The sequence below is a fragment of the Lethenteron reissneri genome, chromosome 64 (assembly GCF_015708825.2).
Source record: "Lethenteron reissneri isolate LAM-NWPU_2019-01 chromosome 64, ASM1570882v1, whole genome shotgun sequence".
Lineage (NCBI taxonomy): Eukaryota > Metazoa > Chordata > Hyperoartia > Petromyzontiformes > Petromyzontidae > Lethenteron > Lethenteron reissneri.
The window spans coordinates 8,327,666-8,352,139 of NC_083842.1; the positions used below are offsets into that span (position 1 = coordinate 8,327,666).

The 24,474-nt window shown below is 43.5% G+C and overlaps 3 protein-coding genes across 7 annotated transcripts in view; 1 reads left to right on the forward strand and 2 right to left on the reverse strand.

The window, feature by feature from the left end:
• Nucleotides 1–1,591: 1,591 nt before the first annotated feature.
• MRPS23 (mitochondrial ribosomal protein S23) lies at nucleotides 1,592–8,197 on the reverse strand. Of its 3 annotated transcripts, none has more exons than XM_061577427.1 (5): nucleotides 8,093–8,197; nucleotides 6,331–6,552; nucleotides 5,404–5,475; nucleotides 4,529–4,649; nucleotides 1,592–3,092 (listed from the first exon to the last, which is right to left on the reverse strand). In XM_061577427.1, exons 1-5 carry the CDS (start codon nucleotides 8,137–8,139, stop codon nucleotides 3,021–3,023), a joined length of 534 nt encoding a protein of 177 aa, XP_061433411.1. In that variant the 5' UTR covers nucleotides 8,140–8,197; the 3' UTR covers nucleotides 1,592–3,020. The 3 variants fall into 3 exon arrangements, with proteins under 3 accessions (XP_061433411.1, XP_061433412.1, XP_061433413.1); XM_061577428.1 differs by lacking the exon at nucleotides 8,093–8,197 and adding an exon at nucleotides 7,842–8,041; XM_061577429.1 differs by lacking the exon at nucleotides 8,093–8,197 and adding an exon at nucleotides 7,173–7,815.
• A 4,808-nt stretch (nucleotides 8,198–13,005) lies between these two features.
• LOC133359048 (E3 SUMO-protein ligase ZBED1-like) lies at nucleotides 13,006–23,534 on the reverse strand. Of its 3 annotated transcripts, none has more exons than XM_061577425.1 (2): nucleotides 23,457–23,534; nucleotides 13,006–16,932 (listed from the first exon to the last, which is right to left on the reverse strand). In XM_061577425.1, exon 2 carries the CDS (start codon nucleotides 16,708–16,710, stop codon nucleotides 14,719–14,721), a length of 1,992 nt encoding a protein of 663 aa, XP_061433409.1. In that variant the 5' UTR covers nucleotides 16,711–16,932; nucleotides 23,457–23,534; the 3' UTR covers nucleotides 13,006–14,718. The 3 variants fall into 3 exon arrangements, with proteins under 3 accessions (XP_061433409.1, XP_061433408.1, XP_061433410.1); XM_061577424.1 differs by lacking the exon at nucleotides 23,457–23,534 and adding an exon at nucleotides 17,894–18,245; XM_061577426.1 differs by lacking the exon at nucleotides 23,457–23,534 and adding an exon at nucleotides 17,511–17,649.
• Nucleotides 22,429–24,474, forward strand: part of LOC133359051 (transcriptional regulator ovo-like) — a 58,428-nt gene continuing 56,382 nt past the window's right edge. The window contains 1 exon segment of the mRNA XM_061577430.1: nucleotides 22,429–22,733. The gene's annotated coding sequence lies outside the window, so the exon portion shown is untranslated.

The following is a 24,474-nucleotide window of genomic DNA, read 5'->3' on the forward strand; positions in this document are numbered from 1 at the left end:
GGAAGACTAGGTACATACGCACGTGTCACAGATGGAATGCTCACTGATAGGAGGGTACAGGACAGACGGAGGTGCTGTGGATGGGGTGGTGAAGGCTTGCTCATAAGTAACTATGTAATTGACAAATACAGTAGTAGCCCGGAGATCGAACTTAATTCGTTCCAGAAGGCCATTCGAACACCGATTTGTTTGAACACCGAATTAATTTTCCCCATAAGAATGAATGTAAATGACATTAATTGGTTCCAGACACAAGACATCTCTCATTATAAAGCATTTTTACACGAAGTCTACAGTAATTACATGCATAAAATCATACAAAAAACAAGAAACACAATAAATAAATGAAATAAATATATGGAATAAATGAACATTCAACTTCACTTTACCTGTAGTAGGAGAGTTGATGGCTCGAGTGGAAGGTGGTGAGGAGGAGGTAAAACCTTTGTCTGGGCGTCATGCACGCTGGCCATACGCGTCTCAGCCGTACAGGTTCTTTCAAGTCGCGATTGCCGGTTCGACCTCCGAATTTCGTTCGGTTTCCGGGACAAAACATATTCGGAAATATCGTTCGAACACCGATTTGTTCGAGTTCTGGTGCGTTCGATCTCCGAGGTTCTACTATAGGTGTATAATGAAGCACGAGATCATCGTTCGATATTCGTCGTTAATTTCACAATGTACATCAAAACACAAAAATCTAATCTTTTTGCATATCTAGATTGTATTTACAGTGATAGGTTCCAAAACTCCTGCAGCAACTAGAACCCCAATTGACTTCAATTAAAAATATTTTTTTCTTGAATAAAATTGGAACCCCGAATTGTGGTAAATCATAAGATTGCCGGGATGGAAAGTTGTGGGGAACAGTTCCCCACCACCACCTATTTTGGCTGAAAAACATTAATCAATGACACTTCCTTAAATATATATAGCGCATGCTGGCGAGTACTCCCATCGCCCGAAATGTAGTCTAGTTATTTTTTTTAAATCGTGCTTGTGCACCACTGCCAACGCAGCAGCTTCGCCAAATTTCTTTGGCGATTCGTCAGTGATTGCATCAACTGTGCCCCCTAGTGTACGTAAGCACTGAAGTGCCAGTCCAATCTTGTTTTTCAGAACTGTTTTAAAATCATCCCTCGTTTACGGCAAAAACAATATACGGAAATTCGCTATTTGAGCAACTTTTCAGCAACTATATTTTCCGTATACGGAGGGAAAGTCGGATTCGATATCCATAATTTCTTGAGGAATTTTCATTTATGTATCTGTTCCGTATAAACAGGGTGCTTAAATTTTTTTTAACACTTTCATGGGACTGTCGTTTTTAATGAGAAACTGATACACTGTAACATAATAAATGTATGTTAATAGCTTCAAAAAGTCAGTCTCCACTTATTCGCCATCATTGTCAACACATTCCTGGAATCTTCTCCAGGTGGTCTCCAGAGGCCGGAAGCACATTTATTGTGGTATTGTTGCAAATTTTCATTCGTATATTTAAAAAAATGTAAGCACCTTATATAGACGGATGTCCATACATCCATTGTAAAAGTGACAGATATGACCGAATGGACAAGACCAAATCTACTCAGGCGATGTCATTTTTTTTTATTAAAAGCAATAATGCAAGGGAAGTCACTGTCGGAAACAGGAGCTGCCAAACTCGGGAGAAAAAAAAAATCTTAAGAGTTGAAGATGTGAAACATCTCATAACCTCGATGTCCATATCCACAATTCAGTGTCCTACACAGCTCCGATAAGGTGTCCCCTGCTGTAATTGGATAGCATTCGGAAATTCACGGGTATAACTCTCTCGTGCTGGTGACATCAATTTGCTTTAACTTGCTTAATGTACATTGTGTACTTTGTGAAAACTGAAAAAAGGCAAGATTAGGGATCATAAATAGTTATTTATTAAACAGATGTTTTCTTGCAGTAAAAAAACTAATATAATCTGTGAAATACCCAAGCGACTGTGGTATTACCAAGCCAATGAAGTGTAAATTATGCTTCATCAAATATCTTGTGTATGACCAGGGTGATCACAATATATTTACAGCTGGATCAGATGCACAAGCTTTCGATTGCGCACAATTCAGGTAATTATCCATGTTCATAAAATGTCCATGATTTTCTATGCAACCTCTCGAAACCCTACCTTCCCATATCACGTGTTTGATATCGTATCAGACGTTATGGTCAGGTAGCCAATGAAAATCGCTTCTTAGGTCAATCAGCCTCAACTCAAAATAAACTGAGCTGATCAAAATCCAGCCATGCACCCTTCACTGGTTTCTGATTTGCCTCTCAATAGAGGGCAGCATTGCCAAATGGACAAAAAAATCCACAATGCCTTGAGAACATTGTGATTTGGCCACATGATGGAAATTTGATCCATCGTTAAGGTCCATCTCCAACATTCACTTTTGGAATTGTTATAATGGCAGCAGTGGTGCAGTGATTCGTAAACTGTGCTATACAGTGTGACCCTTTCGAGTTAGAGGAAACTGACTGCAACCCTGGTCCTATCATATTTTTGTTTGACCCAGGTAAACACTTTGTTTTTTTCGGTAAAGTCATGTTGGTAAAAAATAAAAATAAATTAAATCACAGCAATTTTGCTGGAGCAGTCAACACCTGATCACGGTGGCATATGTTGCTTCCGAAACATCTTGATTTAATTTCATTTCTTTTAATTTTTACCTACGTGACTTTACCGAAAAAAACAATAAGTATGAATCCTTGCAGTAACGAAAATTTCAAATCTAGAACCAGGTAAAATACTTTTGGGAGTCCATAGGGTGGGGGGGGGGGGGGGATGTACCCGCTAGCGATAAAGGTCATGACGAGCAGTGTGGGTGATGGTTCCTTTAGCTCATTTAAAGAGATTAAACTATTTTGGTGTGAATTATTTGGAATATATCTCTCCAGAATAGATATACACGACCAGTGAGCTCTCTAAGCTGGTTCAATGAATGTCACAGTATTCAGTTGCTGGTGCACGTGTTGTTTCGTGGTTAAGATGCTGCGGGTTCAGAAGGCTGGTCTGATGCTCCCACAGGGGTGGCGGCTTCTGCCTCTGTTTCAAGCTGAAAAGCAAACACACAAACGATTAACACCAGCGACGTCGATTGATGAATACATCTCACGCAACTGAATGACAGTACTTGAAGGTCAGTGTTGCTACCTGTCCAGAGACATAACGACAGAGCACAAACTAGGACACTGTTTACAGTAAACTCTGACATAACACCTGGCACCAACACAAACCAGGACATAACTAGTAAACCCTGACACATGCCATGCATATTTTTTTCACCCAACTAATGACCAGACCCAGGTAACTCTTGCAAATTAGACTTTCCTGGTCTCTTGGGTTTTCACCTGGCTAAATAAAATAAACTTTAAACTAACCCAATATGCAGCTTTGAAAATCAGTCTTAGTACAAACCTCATGCTGACCTGACATACAAACCAGAAAACAGACCAGGACACTGCCGGAACATAATCCCAGGGCACAACGCTGACCTTAATTCAGCAAACAATGAAAGAATACGTGATGCATCCAAGGGCACATACCTAAGGTTTTAAGGCAAGATCAAGAGGCCATCATAATGAATGCTGCCGATGCCACCACGCCTCACAATCACCACTTTCTTTCTGACAAATCACTCGGCTTCTGCAAAATTGATACCCAGCCCACAAGGGCCTTTCTCAAAACACATTCCTGCGGAGGGAGCTGGTAGGAACGTTGGGTTGCTCAGTCAATGGCCAGGGTCAACGGCGGCGTGGTGTATTCCGCAAATATGCCCGACTGTGAGGGCGGGCACAAGCCGGCGTGAGTAGGTTAAACGTTGAGTTTAATAAGGGCACCACAGGGTGACCAGCCCCAGCCCCACCCCTCCCCACCAAACCACTCCCCACCCAGTCCCACCCAGCCCCTCCCCACCCTCCCCACCCAGCCCCTCACTGCACGACGGACACAATAATCCCCTGTGGGCTGATGTAACCAGGAGGTTCCTACTAGTAATATCGCACAATTTGGCTTTAGAGCCTTCCCTTGGTCGCAAGCATCTAGGAAACCACTCCAATGCTGTCTCGGTAAATTTCCTTCCTCCATCCTCTACATGTGCTCCACCCATGACCGCAACCTGTTCTTCTTCATAATTGCATCTTAAATGCTTTGTTTCCATGTTCTATTATGAACAGATAAATTGTTGCCTAATCAATGACTAAAACCCTCAGCATAAACCCAAAATAGTCGTTGATCAACCTTGGACAAAGGCTATGAGCAAGTTCCAAAACATAACCCAAAATAAAGGTGTTGGAGTAATGTGTGTCTAGAACCCTGAGCGTGTTGCGTGCTTTGAGACCATGGGTTTTGTACACTGTGTGTTACGAGTTCTTGGGTTCAAAGGTGCTTTTTGTGTTTTGAGTTGACGACTTTGGTGTTCCTGTGTTATGGTATTGAATGTTGGTTCTGGGGGCTGTGTGTTGTAGGGTCCAGATTCAACATGTGGAATACCTTGCTGCCTTTTCGCCGCAGGACAATGCCATCCGCCAACAATGCTTTCCCAGTTTCCTCAAATAGATTCTCTTCAGGGTGATCCCCAGATGCCTGAAGCTCCTCATAGCGCTGCACAAACCTAGACCAAATCATCACAATCACCGCACATCAACAACCACACTTCTCCACGAACGAGGACATAGACCTGTGCGGCACCCATACAACCACACCAGAACCATATTGGATCAGCCACGAATTGCCACAATGATCAACCATTTGTCAATCGACTGCTGGATGAAGGCCTCCCCACATCGCGTCGGCAGTGGAGGTGATTTTAGCACACTTCAAACAGCCATAGAAAATATACATTGGCAGGATGTCACCACAAGCGCAATACAATTTAACATCAACGTACACCTTACTGATACAATGCCCACTTCAGCTGCAACATATGATGCTGCTATAGGTGCAGTGCTACAACAAAGCATGAACGTTAAGTTTACTCTTAAGGATTACCAAATTTCATGGCAATAAAAAAGAATATTACCCCAATACGTTGCATATCGCCAACACAAACATCCATACCCCAACAGTCATATCATGCACACCAATCCCTAAATATGCTTCATACAAAAATAATGCACACCAACTACTATGTAACAATTCAAAGCCAACACACAATGCTGCAACAATTCTGCAATGCAATCACACAAGCACATGACAATCAGCAATCTTTCAATATTAAGAGGCCACTGGAGCTAGGCAATTTTTAATCTAGATTGAAAACTCATATATTTAGAACTGCCTTTTGCACAGTTGTCTACGTACGTGCGAAAGAAGTTCAACATATATACATACGTATCATTTGTGGTCACATGACTAGCACACCTCACCTCTGTGAGAGCGACACAAAGTTGGGTCTGGTGAGGTCGTACCGGCCCGCAGTGTATGTCTGGAAAAATCGCCTGCATACGCAAACACGTAACATAAACATGCACGCACATGCACACACAGGTAAATACATGTACAACACTACGTGCAAAAAAAATGTGACATCCAGACCAGCACATATGAACACACGATCACACATTCACATGTGGACTCTCACATACAGGCACATGACTGTACAACAGTCTATGATGGAGTTTCCAGACAAAAGACTAACAAATCAGTCTCTAATGGGGGTACTCTTTGGTTTTTTTCGGTAAAGTCACGTAGGTGAAAATAAAATAAAAATAACTAAATTAAATCACGACGTTTCGGGCGCAACACAAGCGTCCGTCCTTAGGTGGGGACAAACACAGAGAAAAAACAAGCGCTGAAGTATGCCTCTTAGGCATACTTCGGCGTTTTGTGTTGTGCCCGAAACGTCGCGATTTAATTTAGTTATTTTAATTTTTATTCTATTTTCGCCTATGTGACTTTACTGAAAAAACCAAAGAGTATGGATCCTTGCAGTCACGAAAACTTCAAATCTAGATCTAATGGGGGTGTTTGGCAAAAGATTGCCAAGCCAGTTCCATGACAGGAACCATCGACAACACCGCAGTCTCTGCTGAGATCTCTATACAAAAAACATTGATGAGGTGGTCTCTTGCGACGTCCTTGGGCAAAAGTCTGGAAATCAGAATCAGAATCTTTATTTAGGCTGGAGGCATCCGATGAGCTATGAAGCTCAGAGCTAATCTTTTTCACGGATGCATTTAAACAACAGACTTGACAGATCAATCTGTTAAAGGCGTCTCTAAGAGATCCGACTAATAAAATGGAATCTCGATATTTGTCCCAGAGGCGGGCGAGGGCGCGACGGACGTACGTACGCGCGAACGGTGTCCTCGGCGTAAACGATGGCGCGCACGGGGTCCGGCTCGGGGCGCAGCTGTTCACGGTGCGCGACTTTGCGCTGCGAGCGCGTGGGCAGCAGTGGCGTCCACGTGCCCTGGTACTTGGGCTCGCGCTTTGGTGGGAAGGCAGCGTAGATGTCATACCACAATGGCCGGTCGGCCTCCTTGATCACCTGGGCACGCATCAGGTCACGCACCCTGCGATACACATAGAAAGACTTCAACTTTTTTTACTTTACCAAGCGAGGTAAGTAGTTCTTTATCAGAAGCGACCTGGCCACAAATGATCGCTCAAGTGGCTTATCACGTGGAAATGTATTTCAGCCAAATACTCGTTTCTAAATGTGGAGGATTAAACCGGAGGACCCGGAGAAAGATCCACACGACCACGGGGAGAACATGCAAACTTCAAATATACGGGCGTCAGGGTCGGGATGGAACCCACCAACCCCTGCATACCAGGCGAAGTGGTTAACATCTCGCCACCGCGGCACCTCAATGTGCTGCTGTTTCATTCTTTACGTACGTTCAAAAACCGGCAATAAATTTACGCAGGAAACTAATTTAATCTATCCTCCGTTATCGACAATATATTAACTTAATTCATGTTCTTGCACACATACACACAGGTACAACAACCGCCGTTCATCACGGCGCTTGTACCATGCTAGGTGCATGGATTCCTGGAGTCACGAAACCTTCAAATATAGAATTCTAGGTGCACTTTGAGGCCACGTGAAATGTCGAAGGCTCGCTGGCAGGTCACGGAACAGATCTCGCTGCCATGGGTTGACTGAGAAGACCAGCTGATGCACCACCTGTGTTTCCTACTGTGGCAACTTGCTGTGTTTTAGCCACCCGGCGCTCCGCTCGTTGTTGTGAGCGTCGCTCCTCCGCCCTCCGTTGTTGCTGGAGGGCGACTGCCTCCAACTGCCCAGTAGCAACGTCCTTCACCAACCTCCCCCAAAGAGGCCGATCTTGACACCGCCGGTACCAGTCGTCGGCAAGTCCCATCAGCTCCACATCCTCCTGTACCACATCACTCCATCTATTCTCTAGTTAGTCTCAAGCCCGTTTATCCCCCCTCTATCCAGCCAAACAGAAGCTGCGTGGGCATGCGGTGGCTGGGCATGCGGGCAACATGACCCAGCCAACGCAGCCTTGCCTGCCGGAGGAATCTCACTAACGGGAACGTGTCCAAAATATCTGAAGGATCTGTGAGCTCCTCACAATATATCCAGTCTATTTAAACCAAAGCCTGAATAATTTCAAACCGGCGCAGATGTTCCTTTGAATGATTCCACGTTTGCCAAGCGTATGGAAGGGGGACCAGGGCATAACTTTGTCCAGAGAAACTGCAAGCTTCGTGTGGGCCAACCTCCCGACGGATTCGGAGTCTGGCACATTCACAACGCGCGCGCGCGTGACCAAGACGTGCGCATGGATTTCACGACAAATCGGGCACAAGTGGCTGGATTTGCGCTCACCGCTGCGCCACCGCTCCCCACGTGTTGGGGAGGAGGGGGGGGAGGTCACGTGACCCGGTGACCCTGAACCCCGCGGCCTAAGGCAGGACGAGGAGGAGGCGGCGGCGGTCGGACGCGCTCACAGAACCCGCGACGAACAGCGGCAGCAGCAGCAGCCACGGTCGCGGCGGCTAAGAACGGCGCGACGACGACGACACGGGAGCGCGACAACCGCGACGAGGAAAGGAGGAGGAGGAGAGGTGGGGGCGCACCGTGAGAAGATGGTTCCGTGACGCTCGATGCGAGTCAGCCCCGCCATGATGTAGTGAGGATGGTGGCAGTTGAGGGGGGGTGGGTGACGTCATCCCCTAGCCCCCAGTCGTTGACGTGACGTCATCCATCGAGTTACCGTTGCCGTGACGTCATCCACCGAGTTAATGTTACCGGTGTAGTGACGTCATGTCGTTCTTTGTGACCGTACAGTAATGGTTTAAAACGTAAGCTTTCGCGATCAATATCTGTAATAAAGGTGTTTCTTTTTTTGGTGGGGGGGAAGAGAGGGGCGCAGTGGGTGTAGGTTATATCGCGTAAATATATATATATGTGTCGTTAACCCGCCACCACCCGACACAGCCAATGAGTAAGGTTTGTGAGGTAAACATTTCGTGCCAATTCGTTACGCCTTGGAGAGTAAAACGCACAACATTTTATTTATAATTTAAGAATACCGTGACGTTTCGCTTCGTGATTACAACAACCGGCTTCGTCGAAACGCGATTTTGCCCGATGATGCCGTTTGTAATCGATTATTTGGAGTGTTTTTTTTATTTTATTTTTTATTACCGAAGGGTGTTTCTGTTACATAATAGCGCCTACTAGGAAACAATAAGCACATGTGTATATATATAAACAACTTAATCCGGATGTGATTCTTATCAGGCCTCATGGTGTAAACTGTGCAGTCTGCAACTGTTATTCGCTGTGGCAATGCGCGCTTTAAAGATGGTCTATTGCCCGAAACGTCGCCTATATATTCTATTTGCATTACATTTTCAGGACTCGTGTTATGAACGAACGTGTTGAGTTGCTTTGTAATTTGTGCTTTTGCACCACTGTCCAACGCATGTTGGTAATACAGCGCCTCCGATTAGCACGGTTTGGCTACGTACGGTGCGAAAGAAGTCCCATACAATATGCTCATGTAAGGGATGAAAGCACCGGTCAAGCAGCTGCTGTTGTTCCTGTGGTGGTTGTTGTTGTTGATGCTTGAGGCGGGAAGTCTTCAGAAATATAGCACTTTGTATGTATCTATTTAAAACTTATTTCGCACCGTGCGTACCCAACAGCGCGATTCCTAATCGATATTAATCGGCTCAAGCCTCCCACAAATGACGGCGACGAGATGTTAACAAACTCGCCAACTATCAGGAGCGTGTGGGTTCGATCCCGACTCTGAGGCCTTTTATATGTAGATTTTGCGGTAACTCTCTCCCCGTGGCCCACGTGGATTTTTCTCCAGGTCCTCCGGGTTTTCCCCTCCACATTTAGAATCAACATGCGTTGAGAGTTGATTTGAAGCTTTCGTGACTGGAGGAATCCATACTCTTTGGTTCTTTCGGTAAAGTCACGTAGGTATATACCTACGTGACTTTACCTAAAGAACCAATCACTTCGTTGAGCGATTCATTTTTGGCCAGGTGATATATAGATATATAACTAAGTGGACTTTACCTGGTCAAATAAAACATAGTTTCGTTTAATACCGAGACTTGTGTGTGGCCATCCACATTCTGAACCACTCCCTTCTCGTCTATACAGGACAGAATATCTAAATTTCTATGTGATTCAGCTCAAGCCGCCCATAAACCCCACCGTCCACTGTGAAAACAGGTGCCGTTTCCTTGCAGCAGCGTCGAGGTTTTGATGTCGCCTTTTCCTAATATTTTCTTACCCCTTTGGTCCCGTTTTTCCATTCCTTTTCCATCCTATTCCCATTCTTTGTCTTCTCTCTTTAATTTCCAGTTCCTGGTTAATTTTCCCATACATATCATTGACTCTGCTGGTGCCTTTACCGTGTGTACCAACGGATACAAGGTTGCTTGTTCAACCCAATAATAGTCATGTTGCTGTGATTGAGAAGTTCTAGTTGTGTGATTGTAGTCGAGTTGTTGCAGTTGTGTTGTGGCTCAATATATTGTTTAACAGTTCTTGAAAAATGCTCAATGTTTGCATACACAATCACGAAAATTATCCTGTAGTTTAAAAATCCACTGCTGGATGAAGGCCTCCCCATCCCTCGCACTGTAACAATTCATATAGCACCTGCACACAAGCCCATCTCATTGTATTCTTAGGTTTTTTCGGTCAAGTCACGTAGGTAAAAACATTAAAACGTAAAATAAAATAAAAATCACGACGTTTCGGAGGCAACACAAGCTTCCGTTTTTACCTACGTGACTTTACCGAAAAAAACCTAAGAATGAATCATTGCAGTCACGAAAGCTTCAAATCTAGAATCCCATTTCATTGCTCCATCTCTGCGATTGGCATAGTTTTGGGCACGGTCCCTCCTTTGCCACTCAGTAGTTATTTTCACCCACTGGCCATTTATCCCTTCTAGCAGCAACATGTTATTCCCAAGCACACATATTTCACTTAAGATGAAGTCTTTAACCTGCATGTTCTTGAATCCACGTATTCCTCTGTCGACAATCCCAAGAATGCATAGCTCCATGCTTGGCGCACTTTTGAGCTTTTGTTCCACATTATTCGTCAGTGTTCATGTTTACGCTCCATGCCATATCAGGCAATATGCCTTGATTAAAAAAAAAGTACTTCAGATATTAGTATGTTCCTTAATGTCAAGTTTAGCTTTTCAAATTCACTCCAATCTACTCTCGTCCACCTCTTAATTTTGATCCCAGTCCACTTTCGGTATTTGCTCTAGGGACTAATTTATGTTGTTTTCCAGTTGTGTCTTTGACACAGTTATCTCCCAAATGTTTAGCAAACTTGTACATATTATTTAAGAATATTATTGTTTTCCAGTTGTGTCTTTGACACAGTTATCTCCCAAATGTTTAGTAAACTTGTACATATTATTTAAGAATATTATCGTTTTCCAGTTGTCTTTTACACAGTTATCTCCCAAATGTTTAGCAAACTTGTACATATTATTTAAGAATACTATTGTTTTCCAGCTGTGTCTTTTACACAGTTATCTCCCAAATGTTTAGTAAACTTGTACATATTATTTAAGAATATTATTGTTTTCCAGTTGTGTCTTTTACACAGTTATCTCCCAAATGTTTAGCAAACTTATACATATTATTTAAGAATATAACATCGTCTAATTTATAATTTTTGGAAAATCCGTGCACTCGTACGTTATAATTAAGAGTTGCATATCTGACCACATATCTGCCCTGACCAATTAACCGCCCCCACCCCAGTGCAGAATTTTTGCACGGTCTGTCATTTTCTTGCGATGTTTACAAATATGACTTTTTCACATACAGGTAGTCCTCTACTTACGATGGAGATGCGTTACGACGACCCCATCGTAAGTCGCAAATATCGTAAGTCGAAGATGGCCTAGCCTACCCAGGAGTCTTAAAGAATGGTGATAATTTAGCAAAACAGAGCAACTTACAGTACCGTTGTGTATAAACTATATACCAGAGGTGTGGACTCGAGTCATGTGACTTGGACTCGAGTCATGAATTTGATGACTTCAGACTCGACTTGGACTTGCATAACAATGACTTTGTCCCACCTCTGAGGTGTGGACTCGAGTCATGTGACTTGGACTCGAGTCAGACTCGAGTCATGAATTTGATGACTTCAGACTCGACTTGGACTTGCATAACAATGACTTTGTCCCACCTCTGCTATATACTGTATGTATTTATTAATTACAATACTGTATTGCACAGTAAAATGTAAAGTTAACAAAAACAAGGTAAATTCTTAGCCTACCTATATGAACTGCAATTTAATAGAAAGTTTTTTCAGGAAACAATCCTATCTGCTATATAAAAAAAAAACTTTTAACATGCATTGAACGTATGTATCGTATCGTGGTAACCCTAAAATGAAATCGCTAGAGCTACGTATCATACATGCATTGACCGTATTGTAACGTATCATTGTACTGTACTCACCAAGATTCTGTCCGTCGTCTGCATACTTGAACGATGTTAGGTTGTTGATGACAATTTTGTCGTATCGCCATCGTAAGATCGAAATATCGCAAGTCGAGCCATCGTAACTCGGGGACTACCTGTACATGGTATTCTTAATCTCTCCTACATTCACTTATAAGGTAAAGCATTTTCCTACGTTCGAAGTAGTTTGTACTTTACTTTTGTCCAGTAATATTTTTGTATGCCTATTTGTGCATGACAAGAAAACATTTCAACGTAATTTTCTATACTTGCATATTCAACATTTTTCCACAGTAAAACCCCTAGGTAGTCGGATTTTACATTTAGCTGGAATGGGTGGACCAATGAAAAAAAACGAATTTAAATTAAATAATATCAATGAATCATTTACATAAAATATGCAGTAACATTATTTTCAAACTGCACGAGTCTATTTCAGACGTACACTATATAACATGGTCTAGTTGACTAGACGATAAGATATTTATAACATGGTCTTTAGTTGACTCAACCAGGAATCAGCAACTTGCGGGTCAGGAGCCGCATGCAGCTCTTTAAGGACTGTTCTACTGGCTAGGAACCTCCTGATTACACCAGCCCACAGGGGATTATTGTGTCCGTCCGTCGTGCATCCAAAAATAGGAGGGGTGGGGCTGGGTGGGGAGGGTGGGGCTGGGTGGTGGTTGGGAGGGGTGGGGCTGGGTGGGGAGGGGCTGGTCACCCCGTGGTGCCCTTATAAAACCCAACGTTTAATATACTCACGCCGACTTGTGCCCGCCCTGCAGTCGGCCATATTTGCGGAATACACCATGCCGCCGTTGACCCTGGCCATTGACCGAGCAGCAACCCAACGTTCCTCCCAGCTCCCTCCGCAGGAATGTTTTGATAGAGGTAGTGCAGGAGTGGTGGGGTTGGTGTATGAATGGTGGGAGATGATGGGGTGGCAACGTACCAAACCGACCGACAGAAAACGATACACGGGACAGATACAGCCAGTACTTTTAGTTGTTTTTGGTTTATCGAGTAAAATGCACACATTTAACATATGTACACAAGATTTTATTTTTGTTACGTACGGCAGTGACATGGACTATCAATAGCGTGTTCTGTTTCACAGTGAACGTTCAAGATCCCATTATGTCATTCGCAAGAATAGGCCATTGTGTGTGGGCGTCATGGTCCAAGTTTGAAAAAATTTCTGCAAATTACTCAATTGGAATATACATAGCAATCATCACTCCCTCCTACAAGCATTTGGTAGATCCTTCAGAAAAAGTCTAGATTCAGCGAGGCTTTCCTGTGTAAACAAGCCTGATAACAATACATTAAACCGGAGGTTTTCATTAAATTACGTGGCAAGCCAGACGTTTCAGCTAACCGAACCAGGGCCCCCCGTATTAGTCCAGCTAGTCGGAGTGTTTCTGTACCTCAGTCCTCAGCGGATCAGATTCGAGACATTGTTTTATATAACATTTTGCAGGGTGCATGTGTACAGGTGTTAGCATTTAGGTTGTGGTATAGTCACGATGTCAGTTTCTCATAAATTGCGTTTAATTGTATTTTACACGTATATCTTTTGTTGTGTTTTGCAATACTTCCGGTATCAAGATGACTTATTTGCTTAACTGCAGTTCACTCAACATAAAAAGGGCAAGTCATCATATATGGAGTAAAAAAAAAGGGTGATACGTATTTTATATATCATGTAATACTGGAAATTTCATTGTTCCTGCCATCATATTAAACAATATTCTTATCCATAGTAAAACTATTAATCTACTTGGAACAACCCAACCTGATGTCATGGAATTGCTATACAGTATTACTAATCTGGCTAAGGAGGTATCATAGCTAGTTTTCTTTTATGTCAAAGCCTTTTTCTTTACTCTGAACTGTTTTAATCACAAATTTGAATGGGAAAAATTGTCATATATTGAGTAAAGCATCCAGTTCCTACTTCACTATACTTGATAGATTGTATACAGCAGGTTGATTTAATGATCCAGAACTCACTGATTCACTCAAGTCAATCGCTCACCGGCGGTCAGTCACCATAGTATCACTCTTGCTAAGACCGTTACTGTTTTATGGATTTCACTCAGGGATTCCTATACCCATCTTGAGGATTAAATCTACTTGCCTGTTCAACCACCATACATCCAGACTGTTCGACTCCCATACTATGGCTCAAACCACTTCTCTTTCTTCTTCCAGTGCACTGGTCAACTTTGGAAATCCCACTTGTCTCTTTCCCAAGTCCTTATAACCTTGCTAAATTAACTTCTAAAGTTAACTCTTATCTCGTACAACTTTGACAGTGGTGTCTGTTGAAGACTGCTTGACATTTTGGGTCTTTGCGCCTGTGCCAGCAACTGCAGTTTAACAAAAAAAACCTGCGTTAAGTCTTAGAATCATTAAAACTTTACAATCCAAATTGCTTTGTTTCGACACACATGCTGTCAGTTACACAAAATGGAAACTACCATATTCTCTATCATTTTCTCCCCCTTATTTTAAAGCAAAAGTTGGGCATTGCATCTTATAATTCGGTAGATGTTACCAGATGTATAACTTTATTGATACCGGGTGCAAGTTTGGGGTGCGAGTTTATGGTATCAGTGAACGCTGTGTGCTAACCACCACTCCCACGTGTTGGCTCCTATGTAAGTATGGGGTGCATCTATTTTCCAGAGTACTTTATCCAGAAAATGCGTTACTACAATAGTCAAGGCTTACTTTAAGTTGTGATGCAAGAAAATAAGCATGTTTAAGTGTTCATGAGACAGCTGTGATTTAAACGGTGTGACAATTTGCCCCGGTGTGCCGAATGCTCGCTCAGATGGTACGCTGGTGGCAGGGATGCACAGATACTTCTCAGCTGCCTTTGACAGCAAGGGAAAGTCAATGCAACGAACGGACCACCAGCGCAGAGGGTCACTTTCAGCATTATATAGAGGCTCAGAAATGTAGTGGTGGATCTCTTTCTTCACTCTGCTTGCTAATGATGCACCGTCATCAGCGTCGGTGCCTTCTTTATGAAGTTGGTTGGCGGCCGTAATCTTTTTCAGTATTGCCCCAAGTTTGTTAGTTTTGGCTCCGATTGCACCAGGCACTTCTTCTTTTACAGGAGAGGTAGTCACATTAGCAGAAGCTCCTGTTGAGCTGGCACCGGATTCTAGTTTTGTAGACGTGGCAACACTTTGCGTCGTGAAAATATTTTCTTCCACTGCGCTGATGCATTCCATCAAATCCACAGTGACAGATGGTAAATCTGTTACAAAGTCACTCTTGAATCGAGGATCTAGAAATGAGCACACATCGAGAATCTTAACATTGTCACTGGCATAGCAAGACTTGAGTTCACCAGCGATGCACGTCTTTAAGTCTCTCGCCAAGCTGGTGTCACCGTACTTTTCCCCCAATATGTCATTCAGGATGTGGTGTAATACTGGTCGCAAGGCAGACACAGTGACATATTTTTCAGAGGCCAATGAGTCTGTGAACTCGTGCAGTGGGCCGAGCACCGCTGCCAGGTCTTCAAGTATTGCAATGTCAGTATCCATTGGATTAAGATGCAAGTTTCCTTGGTCTGCTGCCAACACAGCACGCACAGGTTGCCGCTGTTCCAGGAGTCGGGCCACCATTTCGTATATGCCCCCCCACTTGGTTGTTGTGTCTTGAATAAGGGTTTGCTGCTCCATTCCTAGCTCAGCTTGTTTCTTCGTCAATTCCCTCTTCTTCTTCCAGCTCCTATTGAAGGCACTTACCACGTTACGACATAAGTTCACTGCCGACTCCACAATCTCGATCTTCAGAGACTTGTGAACGGCCAGGTTTAGGTTTTGGCCAAAGCAGCCCAACCACTGCAATTTCATCCGCTCACTGAATGCCTTTTTCATGCTGGTAGCACTTTCTGTGATGACGCTGCTCAGTTTGAGGACATTTAGGCTCCACTCTTGCAGCATTTCTTGGAAAGCTTCTGCAATGTGCATGCCGCTGTAATCCTCAGGTATGTAGCATGTATCCAGGCAGTGTGACTCGAGCTTCCATTCACCGTCTGCTGTTACCCTGATGTAGTGCACTGTCAGACTCATGTAGGGCTCCCCTTTCCCAGTGCAGCCCACCCAGGTATCAGTTGTGACAGAGAACCAGCAGGCAGAATCCAATGACTGCTGGACCTTGGCCTTTGTTTCATTGTAAAGTTCTGGTACTGCCTTTGTCGTGAAAAAGGTTCTGCCAGGCATGTCATACTTAGGATTCAGCTTGGAGACAAGCTGCTTAAAACCAGGCATTTCAACTGTGCAAAAAGGTTGCATGTCTTTAGCCAGGAAGTAGGACACAGCCTTATCCAAAGCTCTGGCCTCTTTTGATTCACGATTCAACTTCTTAGACCTTGTCCCTTCAATAGTCTCAGCAAATGACAGTCGAATGGATCTAGGAGTAGCAAGGGTGGTGCTTGGTGAAACAAAGGAAACACCAGCAGAAGATGACGCTTCTGTATGCAGTGCTGGGTGATATTCACGCAAATGAGTCATCATGTTTGATGTGTTACCAGCCTTGTTGGATACTGCAACCAAACACGTTCGGCAAATTGGCCATCCAGTATTAATAAGGCAGCCTTTGTCATCTTTCTGGTAGCCAAAATATTCCCAGACAGCCGATTTAATTCGTTTTTCTGGTGGGAAGAGCAAAACGTCAACATCTGCTGTTGATGCCGACTCCATTTTGTGTATTGTTACTGGTGACGAAAACGATGATGGGTCACATAAACGTCGGGCCGTCAATCACTCGATATCAGGGTAGAAGGGGGTGGGATTTTGGCTTAGCGGCAGGGAAACACGGAAGAGAGAAGAGAGAGCAGCACTCCAGTGCAGCCCGGGATGAAGCAACCAGGGGTACAGCACCAGCAACGATGAGTCCTAGGGCATCCACGTGGGTCCAAGGACCTGCGTCAATGACAACAAAACATCAACCAATGGGTATAAGACTGATATTGCTTTAGAACCACAGATATCTTGCTCGTTAACATTTATTTCAATGTAAATATTTGGTAAAAAGACAATGAAGATAGGTATATCACGATACGCTGTGTTGTTGTGACGTGCCGAATTGACCGTGCGCTGCGTTTTCCCAGTGTTGATTTAACAAACGTTATTGGCCACTTAGTGGCGGTGCCAGGATAGGTGCACTCTGAGGCCACGTGAAATTTCGAAGGCTCGCTGCTTGGCAGGTTGACTCATTGCCATACATTTAAGCGCCGTTAAAAGTCGATAACAACAAAAACCCCCCCAACTACTTTTATGACCAACGATTACCGCGGTATAATTTACCACAATATACAATATCAATGCCCACGATAAGACAATTATCGCGATGTTTCCCCATAACTTTGCATTTCACAGATTGTCAATATTTTTTTTGTTACCGTTTTCCTGCTTCTTGCCTGCGCTGCCAGTACAGATTATGTAAACGTTCGATTGCTATTATTTTATCATAATCCTGCCATAATACGTGCAATCGTTACCTGTACAATATATTCACGCACACGGTTGTCGGATACGTACACGAGAAATACTTAAAATATTTACAGAAAATCCCGACAATGGTGCCAACAACCGCCATGCCTCTATTACTCCGGTAAAGAAAAATATTCCCAACGCGACATTTAAGGAATCGTTTCCACAAAATAGCAGCATCCCCTCTGGGTCAGCGAATACAGCGATAAAAAAAAGGGAAATAATAAAAATCAGCCGCGATAATCGCGATATTTCGATAATTTCGGGAGGGAAAATCGGGACGATACGATTATCGTCACATCGTATCGCCATATTGTCGAACACTGCCGCCCCCCACCACCCCCGCCTCTGTGTTCGCTCCGCTCGTGTGGTGGACGGGATGTAAACACACGTTTGTCGCGGTGTTGCAGTGTTGATTGTTCGATCGTCCGCGGCGAGACGCGGCCGCCGCGTCCACCTCCACCGCCGCGATGGAGTTCAAAAACGTGGGCCCGCGGGTTCCCGCGATTTCGCGTCGATTCACCCCGACCAACGATTCTTTTTTCTGGTTTTGTTGGAATCGATGTATGTAAACTCGACACAGTTGACGGTGTTTTTCTTTTATTTTTGAAGGTTGAGCTTGCTTCTATCGCGTCACGTGTCTATGGCGTGTCCGCGAGCTCACAATCGCTGCCGATCGATCACGTTCGCTTCGATGGCAAAACATTGAGTAGATGCGAGAATCGCGATGTATAATTTTTACGGAATTGAGGGAATCGAATCGTTGGAGATGGATGGAAGGGTGGGGCAAAGGACGAGGGGTGGGGGCCGGAAATTCATCTGGGGGGGGGGGGGGTGGCAGGTCAATGTAAAGTATTGTGATAAGTTATACCATAGATTTGAAGCTATCGTGACTGTAAGGATTCATACTCTTAGGTTTTTTTACTTTACCGAAAAAACCTAAGAGTATAAGTTATAACAGTTATGATTTACGTGCTATTGGAGAAGGTTCATTTCCCGAAACATCGCCTATTTTTGGTTATCTTAAGGCTTTTGACGAATCTGTTGATTTTTTTGTAACAGTGAAGAGGGGGGAATGGGAGGAGTCAAGGTTAATGTTTATTTTGTTTAGAATCAGAGTTTGTATTTATCTTGGAGAAATCCGATGAGCCATGAAGCTCCTTTTCATACATGTCCAGTATTTGCCGGTCAGAAAGTTACAACAGCATAGGTGAGAACAACTGAAGAAACCAGGATAGTCTTAATTGCAAAATTTACCTGGGTAACAGACTGATAATCGCAAAACAAATAAAGTACATCAATTCAGCAAATATAAATTAGCACTAAAACAGTATCACATGAGAACTATAAATGATTGCTCAAATATAAATAATTGTTAAATACATAATAGATTCCCTCTAATGTAAGTCAGCTTGGGAATTATATTTTAGACTGATCAAAATACATTTGCCAATAAAATGACAAACATTCAAATATAAGGTGGGTCTTTATATCAATATGTCAGAGAAGGATGTATGCCAAAATCAATTGCAGGGTTAAGTTTTCATAAAGATCTAGATTTAAAGATCTAAACAATCAACAGTTTAGCATTACATTGTGATTTAGATGAAAGAGTGAGCATGGACATGTTTGAATCTATAGAATTCCAGATGTTTGGGACATTTACAGAGAATGAGTGAGAACCAGTTGAGTGTTTTTCCCTTGGTACAATACACTTCAGTACTGTGGTTCGTCTTAAGATTTTGAGGATTGTGGTCATGGATAAATACTTTGGATAGGTAAGGGACTGAGTTATGTGTGTATGCATTAAATATGAACTTGTCCAATGACTTTCCCTCTCGAGTTCAAAGTGGGTGATAACTGGTCTTGGGGTATAGATCACAGCGATAGTAGAGTAGTTTGTAAGATAAAACATAAGGAAGTATAACAATAGTACAGTATTTAATTAATCCAGAGTGGTTTTAGAGGCTTATTCGTATACGATGTAAGCATAGTCTATGATAGGCATAACGGTAGTAGCTATAAAATGTTTCTGTGTAGAACATGAGAAGCAGGATTTGTTTTTATACAAGTTTTTTTATTTAAATTTTATATATGTTTGAAGTCGAGATGACATTTGAGCCAGATGTCAAGAAACATTTTCAATTCTACAGCAGGGAGTGCATATGGTCAAATTGCAAATTGTTCCGAGATGTAGTAGATATTCCTAAAAGTAACGTATCTAGTTGTGTTTGCATTCAGGTGGGGTTTCAAGGCGATTATGTAAAAAAAAGGTAAAATTTTCTTGTAATTTTTTGTCATACATTTATCATGAAGATCCTGGGGTATAAATAAGTATCATCAGTAAAAAGTCTAATTTTACAATGAGATAGATTTTACTATAATCTCTTTATGTAGATCGAAAATAGAATATGAATAAGCACTGAACCCTATGATTTCACCTTTCTATAGTAGAGTGAAGTCAAAGGAAAGAATTACCAATTTTACACGTTGTTTTCTACCTTATAAATAATTTATAAACAAGTCTGTTGCTTTTTTTGCAAAGGCCAGAATCGAGTAACCTGGCTTGTAAGATGTGATGATCAAAGGTACAATAATACTAATGCAATTTATCATGCGCACAATATCACAGACGTATATAACCATGACTCAGAGGTGCAGCGAAAAGCTCAGTGTCGCTCGAACGCCAGGCTAAAGAAGTGGGTCTTTAAGTGTATCTTAAAAGTAGATGTAGATTTTCAGCGGGATGGTGTTCCAGATGGCAGAGGCTGCCACAGAGAAATTATGCCTGGCAATGCTAGTCCTGGTCCTTGGTATAGAGAGAAATGTGTGAGTTGTGTTGAAGATAGTTCTACCATGAGCTGTATTTCAGAGTGACGAGTGAAGAGCGATAAGGTGGACTGAAAAAAGAGGCACAATGTTACAGACAGGTGATCATTTAGCTGACCCTGGTGGTGATGGGAAACTAGTGAACAGAGCGGAGGGAGGCGAGGGAATCTCACTGAGGATGACAGGCGCCAGGGACTATGCAGGCAAGATTGTTTTGCAACCATTGGAGTTTCTTGAAATTGCTTGATGAGAATCAAACAAGGGCAGTGTTGCAATCGCCGACACAGGACTGGACGATGCTGCAGGCAAGGGTATTGGCGATATCAGTGGTGATGAGTGGACATACATGATAGAAGGCCCTGAGGTGGTAGTTGCAAGATCTGATTGTGGTTGGAGTAGCTGTCAAAGGAACATTTGGAGTCGAATGACGCCAAGGATTTTTATATTGTTAAATAATTTGATCGTGGAGCCAGTGATTAATATGCTTGAACGAAACGTGGACATTGTAAGACATTGTAGTCAAAAACTGTTTGTGATCAGCTTAGGTATAAAGCCAGATTGATGTTCAGTGCATTTTCCATAAGACTAGAAAGTTGACCAGCTGTTTCTGAACGGTTTTTTACGTTTTATAAAAGACCAACATAGATGGGCTGGTAATTTGGATGGTTATTTAAATCCCCCCACCTCCTCTTTGTGCAAAGGATGGACATATGACAATTTACAATAAATGGGTATTGAGTTGGAATTTACAGACATATTAAGCAAATGGCATATCAGGGATGCAAGAGCATTGTCTCCTAATTTTTGAAATATTGGAACAATGCTGTCTGGTTCAGCAGCATTGTAGGGATAAAAAAAAGATGTAGAGAATTGTTTATAATTTTAAGTCTGAATGTCCTGAGAAATTTAGGGGCAAAATAATTAGGGTTTGGTGTGGGAGAATGAGTGACATGCATTGATGAAAGATTACTAGTTTAAAATGTACTCTCTGCTTGTAGAAAACGATTGTTGAAAGCGTCAAGAATATTTTCACCAGAAATTTCACTGACAATGATTAAGACTATGAACAGGGTTAGTGTTGAGTCCTGGAGATTGGAGGAATTTTATGGCAGACCAAAATCTTTTGGGATTGTCTTAGGAGATATCTATAATTTCAAGTGTTTAGGTGTCGCTTTTTTAATTTGAGCAGTACACTTATTATGGAGTATTCTGAAATGTAGGGTAGCTTTAGGACTTTTTGATTTCCTTGCTATGGCCCATGCTCATTATTTTCGGAGGTCACTTAGTTCAGAAATGAACCAGGAGTTATTCTTATTTTTCCTGATTTCTTAGGGGGGAAATACATATTGAAAGTGGACCAGTTGAAGTAAGGACTGAAGACAAATCAAGTATTGGATGTAATCAATACATTTTAGGCTCATTTTATAAATATAGTATTTGTAGTATGATTTGTGGTCAATGCGAGGCTGAAAATGGAAGAGGTCACTGATCTTGGATGGCTGTAACAAGAGCCCTCGCAGGACGGTGGTATACTGAGACGAAAATAAAAATTTTACAAAAGCTAAACCTTATTATTTCTAACTCCTTTGGACGGGATACATATTTTGCCAGTGAGCAGTTGTAATGCGATTCAGTGTATATTAGAACACCTTCTGACGGGAGTCTATCAGTAGTTATGAGGCGTAAGAGGAAGAGGGGGAGGGGAGGGATACAATGAAGAGGGTAGAGGATTAATTAGGGGGAGATGGGAGACTGAGCTGATGGGAGAGGGGCAAATGAGTACAGGGGGAAGAGAAAGTAAGGGAGAGATTGGAGAGGAAATTTTATTTGATGTGGGTACAGGGGAGGGAGGGAGTGAGGGAGATTGAGGGGAGGAGGAAGAAGACGATCTTGAGTGGAGGGAGGAGGAGGGGGAGGGGAGGGGGAAGCGATTTAGGAGCAGGACAAACAGGGGTCAGGATTGAACCGGAAGCTCTCTCGTCACACGACGGAAGTCACGACGGTGGGAAGCGGAAAGGAGTGAGGGCGGTGGTTGCGTGGTGGGGGGACCGAAGGGAGGGAGAGAGGGGGGGGCAGGGGTTAGGGGTCAACCGGAAGTGGCCGCTCGTCCCACTTTTCGCGGAGGCGAGGCGAGAGGAGGCTTCTCCGCGGGAGCAGGCCGCGCCTTTTAAACCCTTTTGTTTGTTCGCGTCGCGGCGGCTTGCAACGCGATCTTATCACATTATTAGTCCCTCCGCCGCGCCGCCGTCACCAGGACCGCCAGCGCAAGCCTGTCGGGGGCGCGCCGGTGAATTTTTTTTTAGATAAAAAATAATTAAAAATAAACTTCTCATCCTTTAACTTTGAGACCCACTTTCCCGCCTCTCTTCATGGACGCCAACTGGATAAGCTACTTGTACCAGGTGAGTGCCGCGTTCGCTTTGCGACGTTAGCCGCCTTGCCTAATTATGTTTTTTGACGCGTTTCAATGCGACGGCGATTGACGATTAACAGTGGCGGTGGTGGGTGGTGGTGGTGAGAAAAAAGCGAGACTCGAATCCCTTCACCACCCCCCACCCCACACCACCCCTCATCGCCGCTCCGGGCCCACGTCAGGGGGTGAGGCCCAGTCCACCAATTCCAGGCGGAATTTTTGTCATTTTTAAGTTTTTTTTTCTTCCGAACGGCAGCTTTAGTTGAATTCTTACGTTCATCGCTGTCGAGGTGAGTGCGTGCGCTGTTGGAAGTGTTCATCCTGCCGCTGCTGATGGGCACGTCTCCAATGCGCGGCCTAGGCCCCCCTACCACCCCCCACAGCTTCACATGTCAGGGCCCGGTTACATAAAACAACGTTAAGAGCGCGTCGGGGTTCTCGTTTAAAGCGTCGCAATTAAGTGTGTGGGGGGGTGGTTAACTCTTAAGTCGTTTTATATTTAACTTTGCGCCTGGGTTCACCGTGCGTCTCCTCGCATCGCCTTGAATGTCGTGGGATTCCCCCAAAGGCTTCTACGCTACCCACATTTTTCGCATTCAGTCCAACCATAGCTTCGGATTGCCATCCCCTCCATCGCTGGCTTCCAAACGTCGCTGCTGTGCTCCCCCCCCCCACCGTCGTAATTCCATCCACTCATTGTTTTTAACCTTACCCCGTCATATGTCTTGGGTCTTTCCCGTCTCGTTCAAGCCATTCGTTTCTCCTCCAGGATCTCCCGCATCATCACTTTCATTCAGCACTGGGTCTCCCCCACCCACCCCAGAACGTGCCCAGGGCCTCCCCCATCACTCTCATTCACTACTCGGTCGCCCCCACCCACACCGTCTCGTTCCCTGGGTCTTACCCATCGCTCTCATTCATATACACACACCTCGACAATCCAATTGACTTATATTGTAACTCAATTAATAACACCCTCTTCTACATCTCTTTCCGATTCATCGCCATCGCTGTCATAGCTATTCCTTCGTAGTCACATCTCATTTTCTTCAGCTATTGCTCGCCTACAGTACCTGCTATTCTTGGGTCGCCCCTATTGCTCTTTCAAGGTCTTCATGCGCTGTTATTCAGTAAACATGTACTAATTGGTTCTCCACGTAGTATTCACGTACATTGCATGTTTCCGAAGTCTTCGGCAATCACGCTTCTTTGGCTTCTCCCACCACTCATCAATGCTGCGTTAAGTGCCAGGTTCTCGACAACTCGTTAACCACCGATCTCCATAGCTGTTACCATCACTGCCTGCATACCCTCACGACGTTTAATTTTGTAACTTTGCTACCCCCCCCCCCACCCAAGTTGTTCTCTGCATCGAAATTCTTTCGCGATTTATCATATTGTAATCGTAATTAGGACAATAACAAATTGACTTTTTTGCTTAACGATCGTTCATTGCTATAGTCGCAGAGTAGTTATTTGTGACGATTAAAATTTTACTTAATTTTTTGTTAGATTGCTTAAAAAGTGAGCATCGGGCTGTAAATGCGATGTGGCCGCCGTTTCTGAAAGTTGTATTATGCGTTTGAGAGTACACTGACCCAATTTATTTACTTCAATGAATTAGGAGTATTTGGCTGCGATACACTTTCACATGATAAACCACTTCTTTGCGTTATGATTTGTGGCCAAGTCGATTCTGAAAAAGAGCAATATAGCTCAGCAGGCCTTAT

Coding starts and splice junctions, on each gene's coding strand:
- MRPS23 (XM_061577427.1), bottom strand. CDS start 8,139: ATGGCGGGGCTGACTCGCATCGAGCGTCACGGAACCATCTTCTCACG. Junction 6,553..8,092: donor CACGGAACCATCTTCTCACG/GTGCGCCCCCAC, acceptor TGTGTATCGCAG/GGTGCGTGACCTGATGCGTG. Junction 4,650..5,403: donor TTTGTGTCGCTCTCACAGAG/GTGAGGTGTGCT, acceptor GATTTGGTCTAG/GTTTGTGCAGCGCTATGAGG.
- LOC133359048 (XM_061577425.1), bottom strand. CDS start 16,710: ATGGAGTCGGCATCAACAGCAGATGTTGACGTTTTGCTCTTCCCACCA.